This window comes from Brassica rapa, chromosome A04, assembly GCF_000309985.2.
Source record: "Brassica rapa cultivar Chiifu-401-42 chromosome A04, CAAS_Brap_v3.01, whole genome shotgun sequence".
NCBI lineage: Eukaryota > Viridiplantae > Streptophyta > Magnoliopsida > Brassicales > Brassicaceae > Brassica > Brassica rapa.
The window spans coordinates 12,681,863-12,703,668 of record NC_024798.2 but is presented as its reverse complement, the minus strand read 5'-3'; the positions used below and the strand labels follow the sequence as shown (position 1 = coordinate 12,703,668).

The 21,806-nt window shown below is 35.7% G+C and overlaps 1 protein-coding gene across 1 annotated transcript; it reads right to left on the bottom strand.

The window, feature by feature from the left end:
- Positions 1-13,240: 13,240 nt before the first annotated feature.
- Positions 13,241-21,354, bottom strand: LOC103864382 (transcription factor bHLH18). Its single transcript, XM_033289534.1, has 3 exons — positions 20,883-21,354; positions 20,184-20,561; positions 13,241-18,416 (listed from the first exon to the last, which is right to left on the bottom strand). Exons 1-3 carry the CDS (start codon positions 21,321-21,323, stop codon positions 18,351-18,353), a joined length of 885 nt encoding a protein of 294 aa, XP_033145425.1. The 5' UTR covers positions 21,324-21,354; the 3' UTR covers positions 13,241-18,350.
- Between the last annotated feature and the right edge of the window lie 452 nt (positions 21,355-21,806).

Below are 21,806 nucleotides of genomic sequence, written 5' to 3'. Positions count from 1 at the left end.
GCTACGTTCAGTATGTGTTGATGTTTCCTCTCCACCACTGAGTTCTGCTCTGGTGTCTCCGGACAAGAATGATAAGCAACAATACCCTTCTTCTTGAATAAAGCCGTGAAACGAAGCTCTGGAGCATTATCTGAACGAACTCCTTTCACTACAGCTTTATATTGAGTTTCAACCATCTGTAAGAACTCTGGAAAAACCGTGATAACTTCATCCTTGCTTCGGAGTAAATATAACCATGTAGTCCTGGTGTGATCATCAACGATGGTGAGAAAATATTTGTAGCCTTCAGGAGTCGGTACAGAGAAAGGTCCCCACACATCTATGTGTAACATTTCAAACGGATGATCACAGATATTGTTATGAGATATATACGGAAGATGTTTCTGCTTTGCGAGATGACAAACTGAACAATGATGTATTTTATTTCTCTCCTTTAATCCAAGTACATCATTCAGAGAATCAGTTTTAGACAAGGCAGGATGTCCTAGTCTATTGTGCCATAAAGCAGTATCAGCAACAACATTTGAGCAGAAAATTAAATCTGTAGTTTCTTCTGTGTTTGATGAATCAGGAAGTGATGTAGTATCCAGCACATAGAGGTTTGCAATCTCTTCACCCAGACCAATCATCAGCCCTCTGGTAGGATCCTGTATCATGCAAGAACATCCATCAAACATAATGCGATAACCCAAGTCCTTTGTTACCTGACTCACACTGATCAAACTGAGACGAAACTCAGGTATGTAGAGCACGTTATTAAGAACGAGATGACGACTGAGTCTAACACTGCCAACTCCCTCAATATTAACACCCATTCCAGTAGGAAGAGTTACAGAGGCATTTTGAGTCACAGATAAAGTCTCAAAACGACTCTTGTCACAAGTAACATGGTGCGTAGCACCACTGTCTACAATCCATGAAGAAGAACCCAAAATACTACTGGTTGCCTGCAATATGGCTACAAATCTAAGAGTAGATGAGGAGTAGGCCATACCAGGCAAAGCAGTAATGGTGGCACCAGACGAGGAAGCAGTAGACTGAAGGTTGGAAGGTTGCAGCTTGGAGTTGAAATATGCAATAACCCCCTGAATTTGATCCTTTGTCAAACTGTTGACCATATGAGAAATGTTATTCCCGTTGATCTCAGAGTCCTCGAGAGCAAGTTGAGCCACCACTGGCTTCGTGTAGCTTGGAGGCTTTGCTGAAGTAATCTTCTCTGTCTTATTCTTATGTTTATGCTTGAAATCAATCGGATAGCCGTGTATCTTGTAGCAAGTATCAGTGGTGTGTCCAGTGTAACCACAATGAGTACATATCGGCTTTTGTTGTTTCTGATGATAGTTTGACTGAGTCGCATAAACCACAGCAGGAACTTGTGAAGTAGATGATACCTGGAATGCAGAAGCATTCTGAAGAGAACTGAGATTCCTCTGGTTAAAATCCTGATCCAGAAGATTATATATCTCAGATAAATCAGGTACATTTTTCTTCATAATAATCTGACTCCTGATGATGGCATAAGACTCGTTCAAGCCTGCCAAGAACTTAACAATTTTAGATTGTTCAGCCTTTTTGTTCATAGCCTTGCAACAGTCACAGTTGTGGCAAGAATCAACGCAGTTAGCACTATCCAGCTCATCCCATAAGGTCTTCAGAGTTGTGTAGTAGGTAGCTAGATCCATAGAGCCCTGCTGCAACGACCAAATTTGTTGAGATAGCTGATACGAACGCCGAAGATTTGTGATGTGGAATCTGGTGGCGAGATCCTTCCAGATTTCCGAAGCATTGTTGAATCTGAGAATACTTTTGTAAATCTGTTTCGAAACAGTATTTAGTATCCAAGATTTCACCATAGAGTTGCAACGAGACCAGATCCTGAAGTTAGAATGAGAATCACTTGGCCTAGCTAATGATCCATCGATAAACGCTGATTTATTCTTCGCATCTAACGCAATGTTCATAGCTATACACCAATTATCGTAATTCGTACCATCAAGCACCTCAGAGATGATCGAAAGACCTGGATTGTCGCCGTTGGTTAGGTGAAAGGGAGAATGGATGCTATCGTACGATTCGGATGGAGCGATCGGGGTATTTGGCGGCGAAACTTCGGGATCTGCAGATCTCCGCGCCGATGCCGCTGCTCGACCAGAACGACGACCAACTCTCTTTGCGATCACCATTGTTGAGCGAGAAGAAGAAACGTGAACAGAATCGAGTGAGGTTTGAGCCTCACTGCTCTGATACCATGTTAGTTGAGCTCAAGCTCATCAGAGAAGAAGCTCAAAATAGAAATATCTTTCTGTTCTTTTCATTAATGATTCAACGTTTACAATATATAGTATTGAAACCCGGTTTATACATGTACCGAATACAATCTATATTGAACCAACATTAAACCAAACTGAATCAACGCTCATATATTAATAACTTCCTTTTAACAAAGTATCATCAGATCTATACGAGAGACAAGATACTGAAAAGAGGTTCTTAACAACTTTATATTTATATTTCAATTCACATTTTTATGTAACTAAATTTCATTGTTAATAGAGCAATCTAACCACTAACAAAATGACATGTATGAAAAAGGGTAACTCATAGGGTTATAACAAGTGGTTATCTCTCCAACTTTTTTTCTTAATTATTTATTCTTGAGATATTTAACATATACAAAAGATAAGAAAATTCTGTATCATTTATCATGAGTGTTTTATAAGTGTTTTATTAGTTACCCTTTTATCATGTATGAAAAAGGGTAACTCATAGGGTTATAACAAGTGGTTATCTCTCCAACTTTTTTTTTCTTAATTATTTATTCTTGAGATATTTAACATATACAAAAGATAATAAAATTCTGTATCATTTATCATGAGTGTTTTATAAGTATCTAAACTATAAAATGAAATTTTAGAAAATAGGTGTAGAAACAACTTAATTATCTTACAATTGAAGATATCCATTTTTCCAAACCATGGAATAATTCTATAGGGGGCATATACTGACATCTGTTGATGATAACTACACTTATTTTCTTTCCTGTGTAATTATTAAGAAATAGCTTTGTTTAATGTAATTCGGTCCAGTAATCGAAACCTAATGTAATACTCGTAAAATATAATCATTAAAGGCTATTTGTTTCACACTATCTTTGGATAGTAACGTAAACCCAATTTGAGTTAGTAGTTAAAGTTAGCTAGAGCCCTAGAGGTATGATTTTTACATTGGTTGACCTAGAGATGTTGACAAGTTGTCATGCAAGATTTTCGATGATTAGTATTATTTTTATTTAATTAGTCCACATCAAATATTTGTATATGTAGGCTGAGAATTGAACGTCGTCATATATACCTAAAGGTGTCAAGTTATTTTTATTCTGAAATAGAACCACTAATCAAATATTGTTTCACATGGTGTAACCAGTTTAAGTTAAGATTAAATCATCATCTTTTTCTGTTCAAATGTTGGCTCGAAATGCTCCGGCACTTTTGAAAATTCATTTAAAAGAAATCAAGAAACGAGACAAAAGATTGTGGGGGTGTAAAAAAATGGTAACAGCAGATTGGGCGGTGCGGGATAATCGGTATAACTATGGTGCGGTTTTAACAGTTATAAAATGTATAAATATATGGTATATGTAAAGATTTTTGTTATTGTTAACTGCGGTACGGTGCGGTGCGGATCGTAACATTCATAGCCAAAAAGATTGTGGTTTCAAGTTTTTTTTTTGTAAATAAGATTGTGGTGTAAAGTTCAAACTTCGAACCTCAAGACATTGTTAATCAATGTAAAATCAGACCAATCTAAGAATATTCTTAGATATGTACTGTACGCGTTAAACTTTCCATCTATCATTTGGGGTGTGACTAGTCAAAAAGAAAGTGGGATTATGAAGAAAATAAAGAAAAGGTAAATTAGAAGGAAAAAAACTTCAACTTTGTAAAAGGAAAACTCTTTTTTTTGGACAAATGTAAAAGGTAAACTCTTTTAGTTCTTTTTCTGTCCTAATTTCCACTTCTTAAGGGCATCTCCAACTTATACCTATTTTTTTTTCTATAATTCCTATAAAAATAGAACAACTCTATTATAGAGTAAGTTTTGCTCCAATGATTTACTCTATAATAGAGTTACTCTATTAAATTTATAATAGAGTTACCCTATTATATTTATAATAGAGTTACTCTATTATAGAGAAGAAAATAGAGAGATTTCACTTTTTCACTCCAAATATAGAGTGAAAAAATGAAATCTTTCTATTTTCTCAGTAAACCATTGGAGCAAAACTTACTTTATAATAGAGTAATAGAGAAGAAAATAGAGGGATTTCACTTTTTCACTCCAAATATAGAGTGAAAAAACGAAATCTCTCTATTTTTTCAGTAAACCATTAGAGCAAAACTTACTATATAATAGAGTTACTCTATTTTTGTGGGAATTATAGAGGAAAAAATAGGTATGGGTTGGAGATGATCTTGTTGGGTAACTCAAGAAATTATTTCTCAGATTTTTTTAAAAAATTTGCAGACAGTTAGTTAGAGTAAAACAATTTCGATTATTTTCCTTACCTTTGATAATATATATCTTGAATATGGTGCAAATGATCATCTCAAACGTCATCTGCCAGACGTGGATATGAATACGAGGGATAATATTACTTCAAATGCAGAAGACGTTGATGCCATGTCAATGTCGATATCTATAGATTTTTAAATACTGTGTGTTGGATTATAGTATATCATACTGTCTTGTCAACTCAATTTGGTTCAGAGAACGACCCAAAACGGTTCCCAATGTATGTCCCCATCAAACTGGTTATTAAGTCTCAACTGCTAAGAAAAAAACGAAACACTCATAGGTAGGGCAACAATGCAATGGAAATGGCAACAAAGGGTCGAACTATAGAGTTTTTAGGTTTAAATTATGGCGTCAAAGAGACACACGGCCCAAAAAAGTAGGGTAAAAATGCAATGGTCATGGGCTATGCATGACTATTTTATACTATGATATAATTAACACAATCATGTAAACTTTATTTTAACTGAAGTTTTTTATAGAACAAAAAAACTGAAAAGTAGTTAACCTCGAGCAGTTAGCGCTTTTAATTAAGTGACGCGTAACAACGTACTGACGTTCAAATTTCTCGCATCAATTCGTATATTTGACCGTTGGAACATCATTGACACACACTGGTATTTTATTTATACTATTGTTGTTAACTCAACAACGAGTTTTTTTTTTTAAAACAACGAGTTTAAAGTTTGTAATTGTAAGGGTACGTCCAAAAATCATTTTTGAACAGTACTAGTTGTTATGACAGAGAATGAATAGATGCAGAATGAATAAACAATATAAAAACGACATAAATATATAATGAAATTCACCAAACTAACAAGGACCTTTGTTCGTTTTTTATGTCGAATGTGCAAATGCTCAGATGTTGTTCGTTTAAAAACTATTGTATCATCAACTAGTTTTAGCATTTCGATGCAAAATCCATAATATCTAAAAAATTTAGATATTTGATATGCAAAGAATATATGGTATAAATGCAGCATTTGCATTTCAAAATGAAAAAAAGACTAGAATAGCACCAAATCAACTTTTTTTTTTCAAACTAGCACTCAAGGATCAAAGTCACAAAAATAGGTTTCATTAAATAGGTAAATATACACTTATATCCCTTGGGTTAATTAATCCAAACCTTAGGGTTTAGAATTAAGGGGGATGTGGTTTTGGAATAAAGGTTTAAAATTTTATAAAATAAATAATAAAAAATTAAAAACAAAAATTAACAAAACAGTTTCAAAAAGTATTTTTGAATCATAAAAAGAAAATTTGAAAAAAAAAATTAAAAAAAATCAAAAAAAGTTTCAAAAAAAAAAATTATAAAAAATTTCGAATCTGAAAACATATAATCTGAAACTAAAAAAAAATTATTTTTTTCATTATTTTTATTTTATTTGTTTTTATTTATTTTTGTTTGTTTATTTAATTTTAAACCAAGGGTATTAAAAATATTTTATCCTTTTTTTTTTTTTGTCAAACAAGCTTCAAGATTCATATATCTAAACGCAAGAGTTCGGTACAAGAGGGGGAAGAGAAGAGTACAATGCAGCTTTTGCAAGAGAATCAGCCACAGTATTGTGTTCTCGCCTAATAAAAGAGACATGGAAAAACGAAAAGGAGAGTGATAGAGACTCGATATCCATGAGAACCCCAAAGAGCTCCACGGGATATGACTTCGAATTTAAAGCTCTAGCGAGCTCGTGAGAGTCGGTACGAAACCAGACGGTGGAGAGACAGTTGCGCTTAGCATCCAGGACTGCTTCCCTCATAGCCAGCGCTTCCGCCATGAGGGGGGATGAGACACGGGTCAGGGCTCGGGATCCTTTGCTGTGTATAGCTAGAGATCGATCATTGAACCACCAGCCCGCTCATGCTCTAAGGTTGCTTGCAGCCCAAGCTGCATCCGTGTTGCACCAGATCACATCTGTGTCGAGGGAGGGGGAGCTTTGGTTGGGTGGGTTATTCGTGCAGGTGGGGGAGTGGTAACTTGTGCCGCAAGCCACTCCCTGGCTGAGAGAATGGCCTTTCCCACTGCCACCTTTGCTGTTACTACTCTGTTTTCAAACACAAGCAAGTTCCGAGATGTCCAGATATTCCACAACAGCCATGATGTCAGATTACCTGCAATACCTGTTGGTGGGAGGCAAATGGCGGTGGCCATGATCGTGAAGGCTTCTTGTAAAGTCGTTACAAGGTCAAAATTTAGGGTAACGCTTAGAGGTGCCAAAACTCAAACCTGTCTAGCAAAAGGGCAGTCAAAGAAGAGATGGATGGCGTTCTCCGGCTCAAGGCAATGTGGGCATAGACCAGAAACATTGATACCACGACGAAGTAGTTCGTCACCTAAGGGAAGCGCTCTCCTGGCCATCTTCCATAGAAATAGTTTCTGCTTCGGGGATGTGTTCTCCCGCCACACATGCTTTTGCCATTTGAAGGAGGTAATCTGTGGGAGTGGTTCCTGTTGGCTGTCGTTGACTTCTCGGAGTGCATAATAGCCAGATCTTACACTATAGATCCCTGTCTTTGTCTTATACCAGCAGTAAGAATCTTCTACATTAAGGAGACTCGGCTTGATGAGGTATATTTGTTGAGCTACATCAGGGAAGATAGATTCAACCAACTGGTGGTTCCATTCTCCCGCTCCCCGCGTGATCAGGTCAGAAACAAAAAGATCTCTACTCTCTTCCGTTGGCGGTCCAAAGGGCATGGTTCGTGTCGAAGGTGATATCCAAGAGTCAGACCAGATTTTGGTCGTATTCCCATTTCCAATAGCCTTGCCGACCTGTAATTTCAGGAGTTTGCAGCCCGCTATCACGCCTTTCCATCCGTGAGATGCTGATTTGGGGCATGTTGCCGACAGGAAGCTGGTGCTATGGCAGTATTTGCCAATGAGAAGTCGGGCCAGGAGACACTCCGGTTCCGTTAGGATTTGCCAGGCGTTCTTAGCCAGCATAGCTGTATTGAAGTCTTGGATGTCGCGAAAACCAAGACCACCCGCATCCTTGTGTTGAGCTAGAGAGTCCCAAGATATCCAACTAATCTTCTTTACATCAGGATCGTTATCCCACCAAAAGCGAGTAAGAGCAGATTGAATTTGATTACACAGTCCGACAGGGAGTTCAAAACATGACATCGAGTATGTCGGAACTGCGGAGAGTACCGACTTTAACATGGTTAGCTTTCCCGCTCCTGAGAGTCGGCGTGTGGACCATGAGGCTGCTCGTATCTTGATCCTATCAACGATCGAGGTGAATAGATCTCGTTTCCTCCTTGTGAACAACTCAGGCAAGCCAAGATATTTTCCCACACCTCCTTCATTTTCAATACCAAGGGTTTGTTTGACTCGAGCTCGAGTCTCCTGTGGTGTTCTTGAAGAGAAGGAAATGGAAGATTTTGTTGAGTTGATGAGTTGGCCAGAAGCTCGCTCATAATCTTTGAGGATCTTGACCAAGGCCATGCAGGAGTCGGTGGATGCTTTGGTGAAAAACATCGTGTCGTCAGCGAAGAGGAGATGGTTGATCCGTGGGCAGTGATGTCCGATTTTCACCCCGGTGAGTTCTCCACTATTCTGTCCTTCCCGGCATAGTCCCGACAGGACCTCTCCGCATAGGATGAATATGTATGGAGAGATCGGGTCTCCTTGGCATATCCCTCGGTGTGGTTGGACGCAGCCGTGAGCCGTGTCGTTGACTAAGAAGGAGTAAGATACAATAGTGAAGCATTCCATTACCCAATTCACCCATATTGGGTCGAAGCCAAGTTTTTCGAAGACAAGTCGGATAAAGCTCCATTCCAGTCGGTCGTACGCCTTGCTCATATCCGTTTTGACCGCGATATAGCAGTGTTTCTCAGCCTCGGATCCCTTAAGATAGTGGAGGATCTCATGTGTGATAAGGACATTATCTGCGATTGCTCGTCCCGGGAGAAAAGCCGATTGGTTCTCGGAGATAATGTCGCTAAGTACAGGTCGTAGACAGAGTGACAAGATCTTTGAGATTATCTTGTAGTAGTCGTTGCACAGTGCGATGGGCCGATATTCTGATACTTTCATTGCATTTTGGGTCTTAGGGATGAGCCGTACATGGGTTTTGTTGATTGAGTTGGGCATTTCCCTGATGCGAAAAACTCCTTAATCTCCGCTACAATGGCTGGGCTCACCGCCGTCCAATTTGCTTGGAAGAAGGATGCTGAGAATTCATCGGGACCTGGTGCTTTATCCGGATGGATAGAGAAGAGAACTTTTTTGATCTCTGCTTCTGTTGGTATGTTGGTGAGCTTGGCGTTTGTCTCGTGGCTAATTCGCGGGGAGAGAGCTTTCTGGACTACATCCTCTCCCACTGTCCCAATTGATGCGAAGATATCGTCAAAATATCGTGCTACTTCTACTGCAATTTGCTCCTCCTCATACACCGGTAAACCGTCAGGAGTCTCCAGAACCGTAAGTCTGTTGCGTGCTTTTCGCCCTTTTGATATCGCATGGAAAAAGCCCGTATTTCTGTCTCCAAGAGTTAGCCATAAGAGCCTACTCCTCTGTTTCTAGAAAGCTTCCTCAGCTTTGTAGGCATCAAGAAGAGCTTTGTTGATCCCCGCTATTATCTCATCTGATACCTTTGCCGACATTGCTGCATCTAGTTCGATTTATAGGGAGGCGATGGTTTCTCGACTGTTGTTGTGGTGATCTCTGCTCCATTTTGCTATAGCTCTTCTACAGTCTGAGAGGCGTCGAGAGACGGGGGACGAAGGAGAAGCGTTCCAGGTGGAATCTATAAGGGTACGCACCTCCTCTATGTCTTTTAATCTCCTATCATAGCGAAAAATTTTGCTCTGCTTCTTCCTTGTAACGTCAAAAGATGAGACAACAGGTCTGTGATCAGATCCGTGGAACCTGAGGTAGTGACTCCGACCTTGTGGGAATGCATCAAACCAAGAAGAATTAACCATTGTCCTGTCTAGTCGGCAGTGAACTAAATGTCGTCCTCGTTGTCCCCGCCACGATAAGAAGTTTCCTGCGTGTCGCAGGTCGAGCAGATCATTTTGAGCAAAGAATTCCCGGAAAGCTGAGAAAGATCGTTCTGGACGTTCTGGGCCTCCCGACTTCTCCGAGTTGTCGAGGATTTCGTTGAAATCCCCCGTTAGAAGCCAGGGGCTTGATCTGTCCCTAGCAAAGTCGTGGATTGCGTCCCATACTACTTGTCTGCGTTGGACATCCGGTTCACCATAAACAAATGTGATATGGAAGTTTGTCCCTTTGTATCGTACCACCGTGTCTAGAAAGTTGTTGGACTGGGTTAAGATGGTAATATCGACTTCTTGAGACCACAGGAGAGCTAAACCGCCACCTCCCGGGCTATGGGGGGAGACAAGAAAGTGATTTTCTAGCGGGATAGACTCGAGTTCTTTCAAAACAAAAACATCAGGGTTCTTAGTTTCCATGAGGAACAAAATATGAGGACATATGGTTTTACACATGTCCTTTATGCGCTGGACTGTTTTGGTGTTCCCCAACCCGCAACAGTTCCAGCTTACAACAGTTAAGGAAGATCCGGAGCTAGGTGGTGAAAATCCACCTGATGGCTAGGGCTAGTGGGCGCTTGTCCTGCCACTTGTATTCCTCTCTGGTTCTGCTCAGACTGTTGTGTATGGGCTGGAGATCTTTCAGCCCGAGAAGAAGTAGCAGGGTTACCAGTATTTATTTTCCGTCTCGATGGACGTTGTTCCTGGTGTGGAGACCTTCTCCCCTGAGTTCGCGTTGTGTGGTTTGCTTGTGCCCCTCTGCTTCGTGGTGTGTGTCCTGATGCAGTGGGTCGTTGATCATTTGAGGATGAACGTATTGACGGTGAGCGTTGGGAGAGAGCCTGGTTATTTTATTCTAAGGTTTGCTCCCAAGAGTTTCCTCTGCGCTGTCATGTTCTTTTTGTTTTTGGGGGGACGCCCCGGTCTTGTCGATCCCTCTGCAGGGATTATAGGCAGTGAAGGCCCTACATTACCAGTTTGCCCAAACGTGATCTCCCTTCCCGCCGTTTGTGCATAGCCGTCTTCTGGTTGAAAGCTTATCAGCTGTTGGGCTGGGGATGGTATCATAGCTGTAGCCTTAGCATTATCAACAATTCGTGCAGCCGTCTCCTCCATAAGTCCACGTGATTCGCTATCGAGGACCCTTTGTCTCCTAGCAGCGCTCTCTGTTGGGTCCGGACAATTAGTATACTGAAACGTGACCTCCCGTAGTTCCTCCATTACTTCCTCCATAGTCGGCAGTCGATTTGGGGGTGGGGGGAAGTCGGAGACATAAAGATTCCTTTCCAGGGGCGGTCTCGGCGGAAGTTGCCCCACTTGGTGGAGGTTTAAAGCTCCCGGAGTTGAGGGAGTCGGGGGTCGTAGGGTATCCTCTGGTTGTCTGGTCCCATGTTGAGAGTTTGTGGGTGTGGAGTAGGTGGGATTTGACTGAGTACGGTGGTTCGGGCTTCTATTTGTCTCACGCTGTTCCTTCCTTACTCCTTTAGAAACCTCGTTTGCGTCCTCACCAATGTAATTTTATCCTTTAATGAATGTATTTTTGGGACTTTCTCCTTCTAGTGTCATTTTTGAAATAAAAACTCATAAGCTGCTATTATTGACAATTGCCCATTCAAAATTCAAAAGACTTCAATATCTTTCTATATAATATAAAAGTAGGTAGTTTGAAATTATTATTATTATTATATATGTATATTAAAATATAAAATTATTTTTTTCTGAAAAAAATTTAATTTTTTTCGCAGATTCTCTCGTAAAAACCATAAAATTACATATTCTCACTAAAACACAACAATATTTTCCCACCAAATCTGCAAAATCATTTTTCTGCAGAAACCAAAAATCAAGTTTTCTCACAAAAATTGAAAAAGCATATTTTCCGCTAAAACCGCGGAAACGAGTTTTTCTGTTAATATTGTTTTCCCGCAAAAATCGTAAAACACGTTTAGATGTAACATCAAGATGATGTATTGAGATTTTGCATCTAAATTGTGCAACCAAATACAAAAACGAACATGACCCAAGTCTACAAACACAAAAGAAAAACTTTTTTTATTGGAAGTGTGTTTTAAAATTACAGAGTGCAAAACTAGGATTAAAATAACACAAGATCAATATATGAGTATCTTGTACCTAAAACATATCGTTGACCAATATAGCAAGATCCTCGTCTTGTCTAATGCTACAGGGTCAGAAAAAAATCAAGACATATATCTACAGTACATATATCTACAGTACTAGTATCTATTAAAACATAAAATTAGGTACCACTTAACATTTCTATTAGACCAACGCACACTGTGCTCTGCATAATCTATTGTAAGAAATTGTCCAAAATCCTTAGAAATATTAAATATAATTGTATAAGTTGCTCAAGAGAAATGAAAGAAAAAATTATCATTATATATATATTCATGCATATTTTTATATTGTAAGAACATAGGATTTTTAATCACTTAATATTTTCACCCCATCAGATTCATAATTCAAATCCAGTCATCCAACCTTTGTGAAATTGATAAAAATTGCTATACGTAGACCACACAGTTTATTATGTATGTAACACGGTCTGAAATTCCATATCGTGAACAAAGTTGAACTGAAGCTCTCGAATATTTCTTTTTTACATTTTTGTTTGCTAATTTTTTTTTTTACATTTTTGCACGCGAACGGGTTAGACCATTACTAGTTTTTTTTTTGGTAAAATAGACCATTACTAGTTAACCAACAATATAATAAACGGCATTTTTAAACTTCTGCATATACACATATATCTATTGATCGCATATTTTTTGGATGTTTCTTTCCGTAGAGATACGCTCAATTATGATATGTATGTGTGTATGTGTACAAGTCTATCTTCTCGTTTGAAACGATATATTAGTTAAATGATTGGTACGTATAATCTCTTCAAATGAAGCCATAATTTTAGTAGATTTTTCAAAATTTTAATGATATATAAATGGAGTTTTTGTCAGCAAGTTGCTGGATATGAAACCTGTATAATATAATATTTTTTCTACCAAAACTGGATAATCTATAGAAAGTAGGACAAATGTGTATGCATGGCTACGGACCTTACGGTTGGTGGTGCGGTGTGGACGGGATATGCAGCCGAAAATATCAAGAATAATGGTGATCAATCAATCTCAATCAATCTCTACACTTACTCACTCTTTAACAAACACTAAAAAAGTTTAGCTGACATCATCGTAAAATTCTCCCATTTCTAGATATTTGCTATTTTAAAGAGAAAAAAAAAACTAATTCTCGTAAAATTTGGAAAACTGGGGAAACAATCCGAGACCTACAGATTTTCAAGTACAAAATTTGACTAATCTCTTGCCAAATTTTACAAAATAGTAAATTTGCAAATAAGATCAAACAAATTTGAAAGACAATTTTTAATGACGGTTTTTAATTAAAAAAGGTTAATTTGGTAGATAACTGAATTATCTAATTAACGATATAGTTATGTAATTGCATATATGTTGCAAGTAACCATTTTATTGCTTTTGGACTAAGATAGCTTTCTCTTTATAACATCATTTCTTCAGGCCAAGTTTACACTTGCACATATTTCATGTTGAAATCAAATATTGCTTTAGAGGTTCCTGGCTAAATTTAATTAATGTAAAACAAAACTATTTTAGTTATGTTCTCTTTTGGTCTTTTTAATGTCAATTAAGGTTGATCTCCATATGGTTTATTTATTTTCGTCCACTTGAGCTGACATTATCTTTTGTAGAGTGGATTAAAATTCGTTTAACAATCTAATAAAAGAACTTTAGTGGATCAAAATAAACTTAAAAATATGTTTTACGTTATTAGAAGAATAGATAAGTTTACAAAACAGTATGGTCCTTACTTTAATAAATTTTATAAATTTTTAGTTATTGTCCTTATATAATTAATTCGTTTATTTGTTTTGTTTGTCTATATACTAAACTCATAAGCGAATGTTTTATTAAAGTCGATCTACCTTATCAATCCACATCATTTTCTATTAGTTTATTGAAAAACCCCAATAATCATATATAAGAGAATGTTATTAAATTTAGTTTTATTATTTCTAGTTTGTCTATAACTTAAACACGCACATACATTTTCAAATTTGAATCCATGTTTAGAGATGTCGAACAGGTTTGCTGCAAGCATCCCGTTCCGTATTACGACGGATTAGTCATCGAGCGGGTCACAGCATGCATCTTCTGCATGGACTGCGGTCTTCAGAATACCGGTCCAAACCTGTACCGTAGAACATATAGGTCTTTGCAGGCTGTCCCGCAGGATGTCTCCTTATCAAACCGCCTACTACAACTTCTTTCATGAATGTTCAAGTGGAAAAGTTGTGTAAGAGAGTTGAAGAGAGCTCATTAAGCTTCACTAACCTTATTAAAATCAATGCCATAAAGCTTTGTTTGTGCTTGCGTTCTTGAGTTAAAAGCTTTTTTTTGTTATCAGCATAAGATTTTATTAATTTTGTCTGATTGAGTTATTGTCTTTGTAATAACTTGGCTCAAGTGTTGTATGTCTTCATTAAACCATCTCTCTTTGTAATTATTTGGATTTCAAAAAAAAAAATCGTGAATCACTTTTTATACAAGTGACATGATATACAACTAATTTTTCTCCTAAACAACATCATCGTAACCAAATTTAATTTAAGAAAAACATAATTTCACAGTATTGAAAACAAAACCAATCAACTTAAACAAGAAATTCCACACTATAATAAAGCAATTCATAGTTGTGTGTAATAAAAAGAGAAAACCAAATCAAAACACCACCAGAACTTGAATCGTCATCGCTAGAGCTGGAATCGTCATCGCCGGATCTCGAATCATCATCACCGGAGCTCGAATCATCATCGCTAGAACTCCTTATATTTTTTGGGGAAAGTCACAAGAATTGCTTTTTTCTCACACTTTCTCTCTCGTTTTTTCAAGTAAAATAAGAAATGAAAAAAAAATACAGGTCCATGTAATTTCGCATGACCCGTTTCGTCTCATCCCGCAAAAGTCCCAGTCCTGCAAAGATCATTTCTACAATGCGCGCAAATATACGGGCCTACAAAGCCTAGTCTCAATACCATTCCGCGACAGTACTTTACAGGCCATACCCGCAGTTCAAGTCCATCATTACCATCTCTATCCATGTTATACCGCAAGGCCAACAACAATAATAAAGTACTACTAATAACATTTAAATATTTTAGTCCAACAAAAGAATAAACTATTTCATTATTGAGTTTGGATTGGACCAATCATTTCCTTTCTCACATTAAGTTAATCATGCTCGTCTTAATCAAACTCACTGTCAAGGGGCCTTCCCCAGTTTTGTCTTCTTCCTTTAATTCCAACATATATATATATGATTTCACGAATGAGCTTGGTGAGTATTTTATTGGTTAACTAATTTGCAAGACAATAGAATACACCCAATATAAGAAAAAATGATAAACAATACAACAATTTACGAAAATAAGGTTAAAGCATTAAAAAATTCTCCAACTAATATTAATTTTGTTGAACAAACTAATTTAGTTACGTCCTAATTAAGCTTGTTAGTGTCATATGAAAAATTTACCAAATTTTTTAAAACTTTTAATTATTAATTTTTTTGTCGATGTTTTTCTTCATCTAACTGCCCAAATACATGTTTGATCTACGGCCAAAACATGTATAAATTCATCTTCGCTTTAAAACAACATCATTAACACATGTTAACCAATGTACGATAGTTCAAAAAAAAAAATCTACGGCCAAAACTTCATTAACACATGTTGAACATTAAAACAACATCGTTCAGAAGAAATAAGCATACATAATTACATAGTATCAATGACCTAAATCCCCTTTCCAAATCTATAAATTTATCTTCGCTTCTCCAAATCAGATATTCAAAATATTTTTCCCATCTATCTCTCAATCTCAAACAACGAGGGTACATAGACTAAACTTAGAACATTATGACATAATACCGATAAAGGGTTATATCAAATATGGAAATGAATGCTAAAACATGTGGTTGTATCAGATGACAGTTAAATATTTAGGCTTCGAATGTTACGAACCGCCCTGCCTCGCACCGCAGTTAACAGTAATAAAAATCTCTAAATATACCATATATTTATACATTCTTATAACTGTTAAAACCGCACCGCAGTTAAACCGCTTGTCCCGCACCGCTCAAACCGCAGTTACCATTCAGAGCCTTAATACACTTTGAAACAAGGATTAACCCAAAAAAAAGTATTTCGAGATTTGGGCAGGGAGAATAAGTCGGTTAGAATAAGTCGGTTATATTGCTGATGTACCTAGAGATGTTTAAACGTTTGTTAACGAGATTCAACAATTGATCTCGAAACATGGAATGGAATGGCAAATAAGTAAGGAACTTATTAGTGTCTAAATGATAATTAGAGATTAAAATAGTTTACTAAAGTTTTGAGTTTTTTGCTTGAATTTGAAAGTTGTATTTTTGGCTGATTTCTTCTTATGATGTTAAACGTATATGTTACTCCCTCTATTCTATAAAAAATTGACTTTTTATTATTTTCACACATACTAAGAAAACACATTAAACTACCATGATAAATGTATTGTTTAGTTTTATATTTTCAATAACTTTAACTAATAGTAATTCAATAAAGTCAATTAATTTTCTTGAAAATTATAATTTTTTTCATAGAAAACAAAAAAATACATCTTTTTGAAATATTTTTTTTTCTAAAAAATCTATCATTAAGGAGCGGATGGAGTATTTGCTAATGACATTTTAGTGGTTAACTAACCACGTAGCTAAATTAATTTGGTCAATGAAAATTAGATATTTATTTAATGTTTGAATGAAAATTAGAAATTTAAATACTTGTTTCATGAGTTGAAATAGGTTTTGGTTTATTTTCGTAAGTTAAGATCTTGTTTTCCCACTGTAACATCTTTCCTCATTTTTTCTTGGGACAAACCTCTCTCCTCTTTGTTGACCAAAGACACAGCAGAACCTCCTCCCAATATTTAGGACATTATTTGGTCTATGCAATTATGAATCTAAAAGATTAGTGTTAGGTTTATGACTTATTGGTAGTCACATTTATTTGACCTCCTTGAAACTGTTTCCGAGAACATGAGAAAATCCCACGTTTTCAATTCAATTTAATAACCCATAAATTGTCACCTTTGCTGGCCTGTTTTCAAGGAATATCCCACTCAATTGTTTCGTTTGCCTTTCACTTTTTACGTTTTCCCATTAATTAGGATGTCAATTAAAAACTTAAGGGAGTTGAAATTACAATTAACTGAAATCAGGTCTAAAAAATTGAAGTGAGTTTAGTTTTAAATTTTCCTTGAATTCAATTTCTATATATTTGTTTGAAAAGCTGTGTATATGTACGTTCTGAGAATGTGTGAATGTTATAAACTTATACCTAAAAAATTTAATCTATTTGATTTTAGGTGTGCTTCTGTAAATTAATAGAAAATGATGTGGACTGCTAAGATAGACTTTAATAACATTACCTCATGAGTTGAGTATATATTACTTTTAAAGATTACTAGTGCTGTGTATAGATTACTGGTGCTTATAGAAGAGAAGAAGTTAAGATCATTACATGGCTCAAACTACCTTGCTCAAAGAAAACACACACACACACGAAGGAACAGTCCTTCAAAGATCTGGTTCAAGGTGTCTACTTTATGACTTTTAATCTAGCCAACTTTTACTTTATAATGTTATAGTCAGTGGCAGAGCTGCCAGTACGGTAGGGGGTCATGTGACCCCAATGAATTCTGGTAAAAAAAATTTATATATATATTAATGAAAAATCTAGTGAAACATTACAGGAAAAATTATGTAAGCCCTATAACATAGTGTTAGAATTAAAATGACTCCAATGAAAATTGTGGCTGGCTCTGCCACTGGTCATAGTACCTTGTTGTAAAACCAATTGTGTATACTTATGATTAGAAATGAAAACGCAAATCCATATATACTTAATATCTTTTTATATGTAGGGATGGCTTATTGGTTGCAGCTTTTGAAAATAAATTTGTATTACCATAAATTTCCGAGCTAATTTTTGCAGTACCAATTCATATAAATTTGCAGTGTTCAAGAAAGTGTTATGCGCTAAGCGGACAGTGACTCAGCGCTTAACGTTTAGAACTACTAATCAGACGTCTAAATTATTAGTTAAGTGGTTTAGGCGTTTATAAATTATAAAAATATAATAAATATATGTACTCTTTTATATTAAATATTATTATTCATAAATGATATTATTTTATTTTCATTATTTAATAATATATTAATTATTATAATTTATGAATAATAAACTATATAATATTTATTATTATATACTGTAATTATCTATGCAGTTTAGAAGGTAATCGGTACATCGTCTAGGCGGCCACTTAGAACGTTTTTTTAGAAAATTTACAACTAATATGTTTGGTTAACAAGAAAACTGATAAGTAAAAGAATGACATCCATAAATTTAACGAAATGCTTTAAACTGCAAGAAATAATCAAGTAGCCGCGAAATTTTTTTTATGTCTACTAAACTTTGATGACATATTGGTGTGTTATGGACATTTAAACAACAAGAAAAGGTTCTACAAATGACTTAGGAACCTTCATACAAATCAATCAACTAAAAAACAATCAATCAACTAAAAAACACTTTCATGTAAAATCAATTTTAGATTCTTGGGTCGTAGAAATCGTTGAGGAATGTGAGTAGATATGCAATATGGAACCAATCACATCAACTATGATAAACCACAACTCAAGCTCTTCACAACGTCCTCAACTTTCATATCAAAATTGCTCGTCTTCTGCAAAAGCATACACAATATATTTAGAGTTTTCGAATAATGTGATTTTAAGACGAAAGTTATACTACTTTTGAAATATGCTCCAGCCATTAAAATGATGAATATAAATTAATTCAAACTATGCCCTCTCTATTGAACCGTATTCATGATCATTTCGACCTACATGTCTAAATATTCACAAACAAACAAGTTCAAGTGTTCAACCTATTTCCTCCAAAATATTATAACTACTAGGAGTAATTCTTGGGTTCACCCCCTAGGGTGAACCTCTAGGTTCACCAACCAATAGTGTTTGAGTATTTGATATTTGATATCTTTTAAAAAAGGAAACAACATTGAATTTCCAAATAAGATTATGTTTTTAAAATAAAACAATAAAAATACATAAAAATAGTTACAAAAAATAAATAAATAAATATTTTTAAGTCTTCAGCAAAATACTAAATCCTATACCCTAAATCTTAAACCCTAAACCTTAAATTTTGGATAAACTCTAAACGTTTGAAAATCTTAAACCCTAAATCATACATTAAAAACTAAATTTTAATAACACTAAACCCTAAATCCTAATCACTAAACCCTGAACCCTTGGATAAACCCTGAACCCTTGGATAAATCATAAACTGTAAATCAAAAATATTTAAAATTAAACTCTAGAGTTTATGATTTATCCAAGGGTTCAGAGTTTACCCAAGGGTTTAGGGTTTAGTGATTAGGATTTAGGGTTTAGTGTTATTAAAATTTAGTTTTTAATGTATGATTTAGGGTTTAAGATTTTTAAACGTTTAGAGTTTATCCAAAGTTTAAGGTTTAGGGTTTAGGGTTTAAGATTTAGGGTATAGGGTTTAGTATTTTGCTAAAGACTTAAAAATATTTATTTATTTATTTTTGTAACTATTTTTATGTATTTTTATTGTTTTATTTTAAAAAGATAATCTTATTTGAAAATTCAATGTTGTTTCCTTTTTTAAAAGATATCAAATATCAAATAATCAAGCACTATTGGTTGGTGAACCTAGAGGTTCACCTTAGGGGGTGAACCCAAGAATTACTCAACTACTAGTTATTATATATAGACTTATTCTTGGGTTCACTCCCTAAGGTGAACCTCTAGGTTCACCAACCAATAGGATTATGTTATTTTAAATTTGATATCTTTTATAAAAGGAAACAAAATATTGTCAAGTTATATTATGTTTTAAAAATAAAAAGATAAAAAAATAAAAATAGTAGTAATTACAAAAAAAATATTTTTAAGTCGTCAGGAAAAAACTAAACCCTAAATTCTAATCCCTAAATCCGAAACCCTAAACACTTGGGTAAACCATAAATCTTTGGATAAATCATAAACTATAAATCAAAAACATTAAACACTAAAACACTCAAGGTTTAGGATTTTAGTGTCTAGTGTTTTTGATTTAAAATTTATGATTTATCCAAGGGTTTAGGATTTACCCAAGGGTTTAGGGTTTACCCAAGGATTTAGGATTTACCCAAGGGTTTAGGGTTTCAGATTTAGGGTTTAGGGATTAGGATTTAGGGTTTAGTGTTTTGCTGACGACGTTAACAATATTTTTTTAAAAAAAATCATTTTTTTGTAACTACTATTTTTTTTACCTTTTAATTTTAAAAACATAAAATAACTTGGCAATATTTTTTTTCCTTTTTTAAAAAATATCAAATTTGAAATAATATAATCCTATTGGTTGGTGAACCTAGAGTTTCACCCTCTATAACTCTTATATATAGTTTTGTATGCGAATATACCTGAGAGATGATAGAGATGTCGAAAGTGGGTCCAAATGGCAAGACACTGCTGTTGGTGATAGACAAACCAAGCTTTTCAACCTCACTCATAATCTTGATCAGATTACAATTTTGCTTCTCGCATAGGATCTTAATAAGAACATCGTTTCCTGAAACCCTAACTTCCATCTCTGGAAGATTCGAGCTCGAGCAGTCACGATTTCCATCAGAGGAAGATGAGGATAATTGATAATTTTCATCCAAAACCAGCTGAGATTTTTTCACAAGAACCATTGATTCCATTGTTCTTTCTTTCTTTTGTTCTTCATACTCTTTCACACTCTCTTGGAGGTACTTTATATGCTTTATTGCATCTCCCAACACTGAAGCCTTGTCCATCTATAAAAACATATATGAACATAAGTCAATAGCATGAGACATATAAAAGATTCATTGAAAATGAATATCCATGATCAAGCTGAACGTCCATTGTTTTTTTATAGTAATAACCTATTATTCTTATATATATATGTGTTGGATTGTTATATATTTGGATTTTTAGACAGTCAGTTCTGACCAAAGAATCTAGTTTCATAACTGGGATATCCCAAGAAAATCTCAAACACAGTTTAATGTCTGGTTAACTAAGAAAAGAAATAACAAAGGTCCAGTGAAAATCGATTTCTTGCCTCACTAAATAGAACGGTTATGTATATGTACCTTCTTTAGACCAGGAATCTGGGCGGAAAGAGCTACAAATCTTTGAGTAAGTTTTTCTCTGCGTTTTCTCTCAGCGAGTATGTGATCTTGAGCATTTGATTGGCTTCGAGTTAAGGGTTGAGCCCTCTTTGTCCCTCTTGTTATCAGATCTGGTGATCCAACTTCTTTCTTGGGGCTAAATATTAAGTTCGGAGAGTTGTGATTCATTACTTTCAATCCTGTCTTTTCGAAAGAAAGAATTCTAGAAGGTGGCTGAGATTGTGGAGGAGGATTGTAAGAAGGACATGGATATAACTTTGGTAATACGTGAGTGGTCTTGAGGATCTTTGAAGGTTTCTCTTCGAGCAAATCATCATCACAAGAAGCATCAAAGTTATAACAAGTGGTAGTATCATCAAGAGATGAGAGAGATTGTGGGAAATCTCCTAAGAATGAGTTCATGTGGTATTGGTGGATGATGCTATACTCCTCTATATCCTATAGAAAGAACAAATAGTTAAGACTCATGAACCAAGGAGGGAAGAAAGAACATGAATATAAACTATATATAAAATCATAAGATAAAAGAGAGACATGTATAAATATGTATGTGTATATGTATGTATGGGTAGAAATATACCATTTCAGAGGACCATTTGGTAGAGAATACGTTCATTGTTGTGGCCATGTTTGCTAGCTGCTTAGAGAGAGAGAGAGAGAGAGAGAGAGAGAGAGAGAGAGAGAGAGAGAGAGAGAGAGAGAGAGAGAGAGAGAGAGAGAGAGAGAGAGAGAGAGAGAGAGAGAGAGAGAGAGACAGAGAGAGAGAGAGAGAGAGAGAGAGAGAGAGAGAAGAGAGAGAGAGAGAGAGAGGAGAGAGAGAGAGAGAGAGAGAGAGGAAGAGAGAGGAGAGAGAGAGAGAGAGAGAGAGAAGAGAGAGAGAGAGAG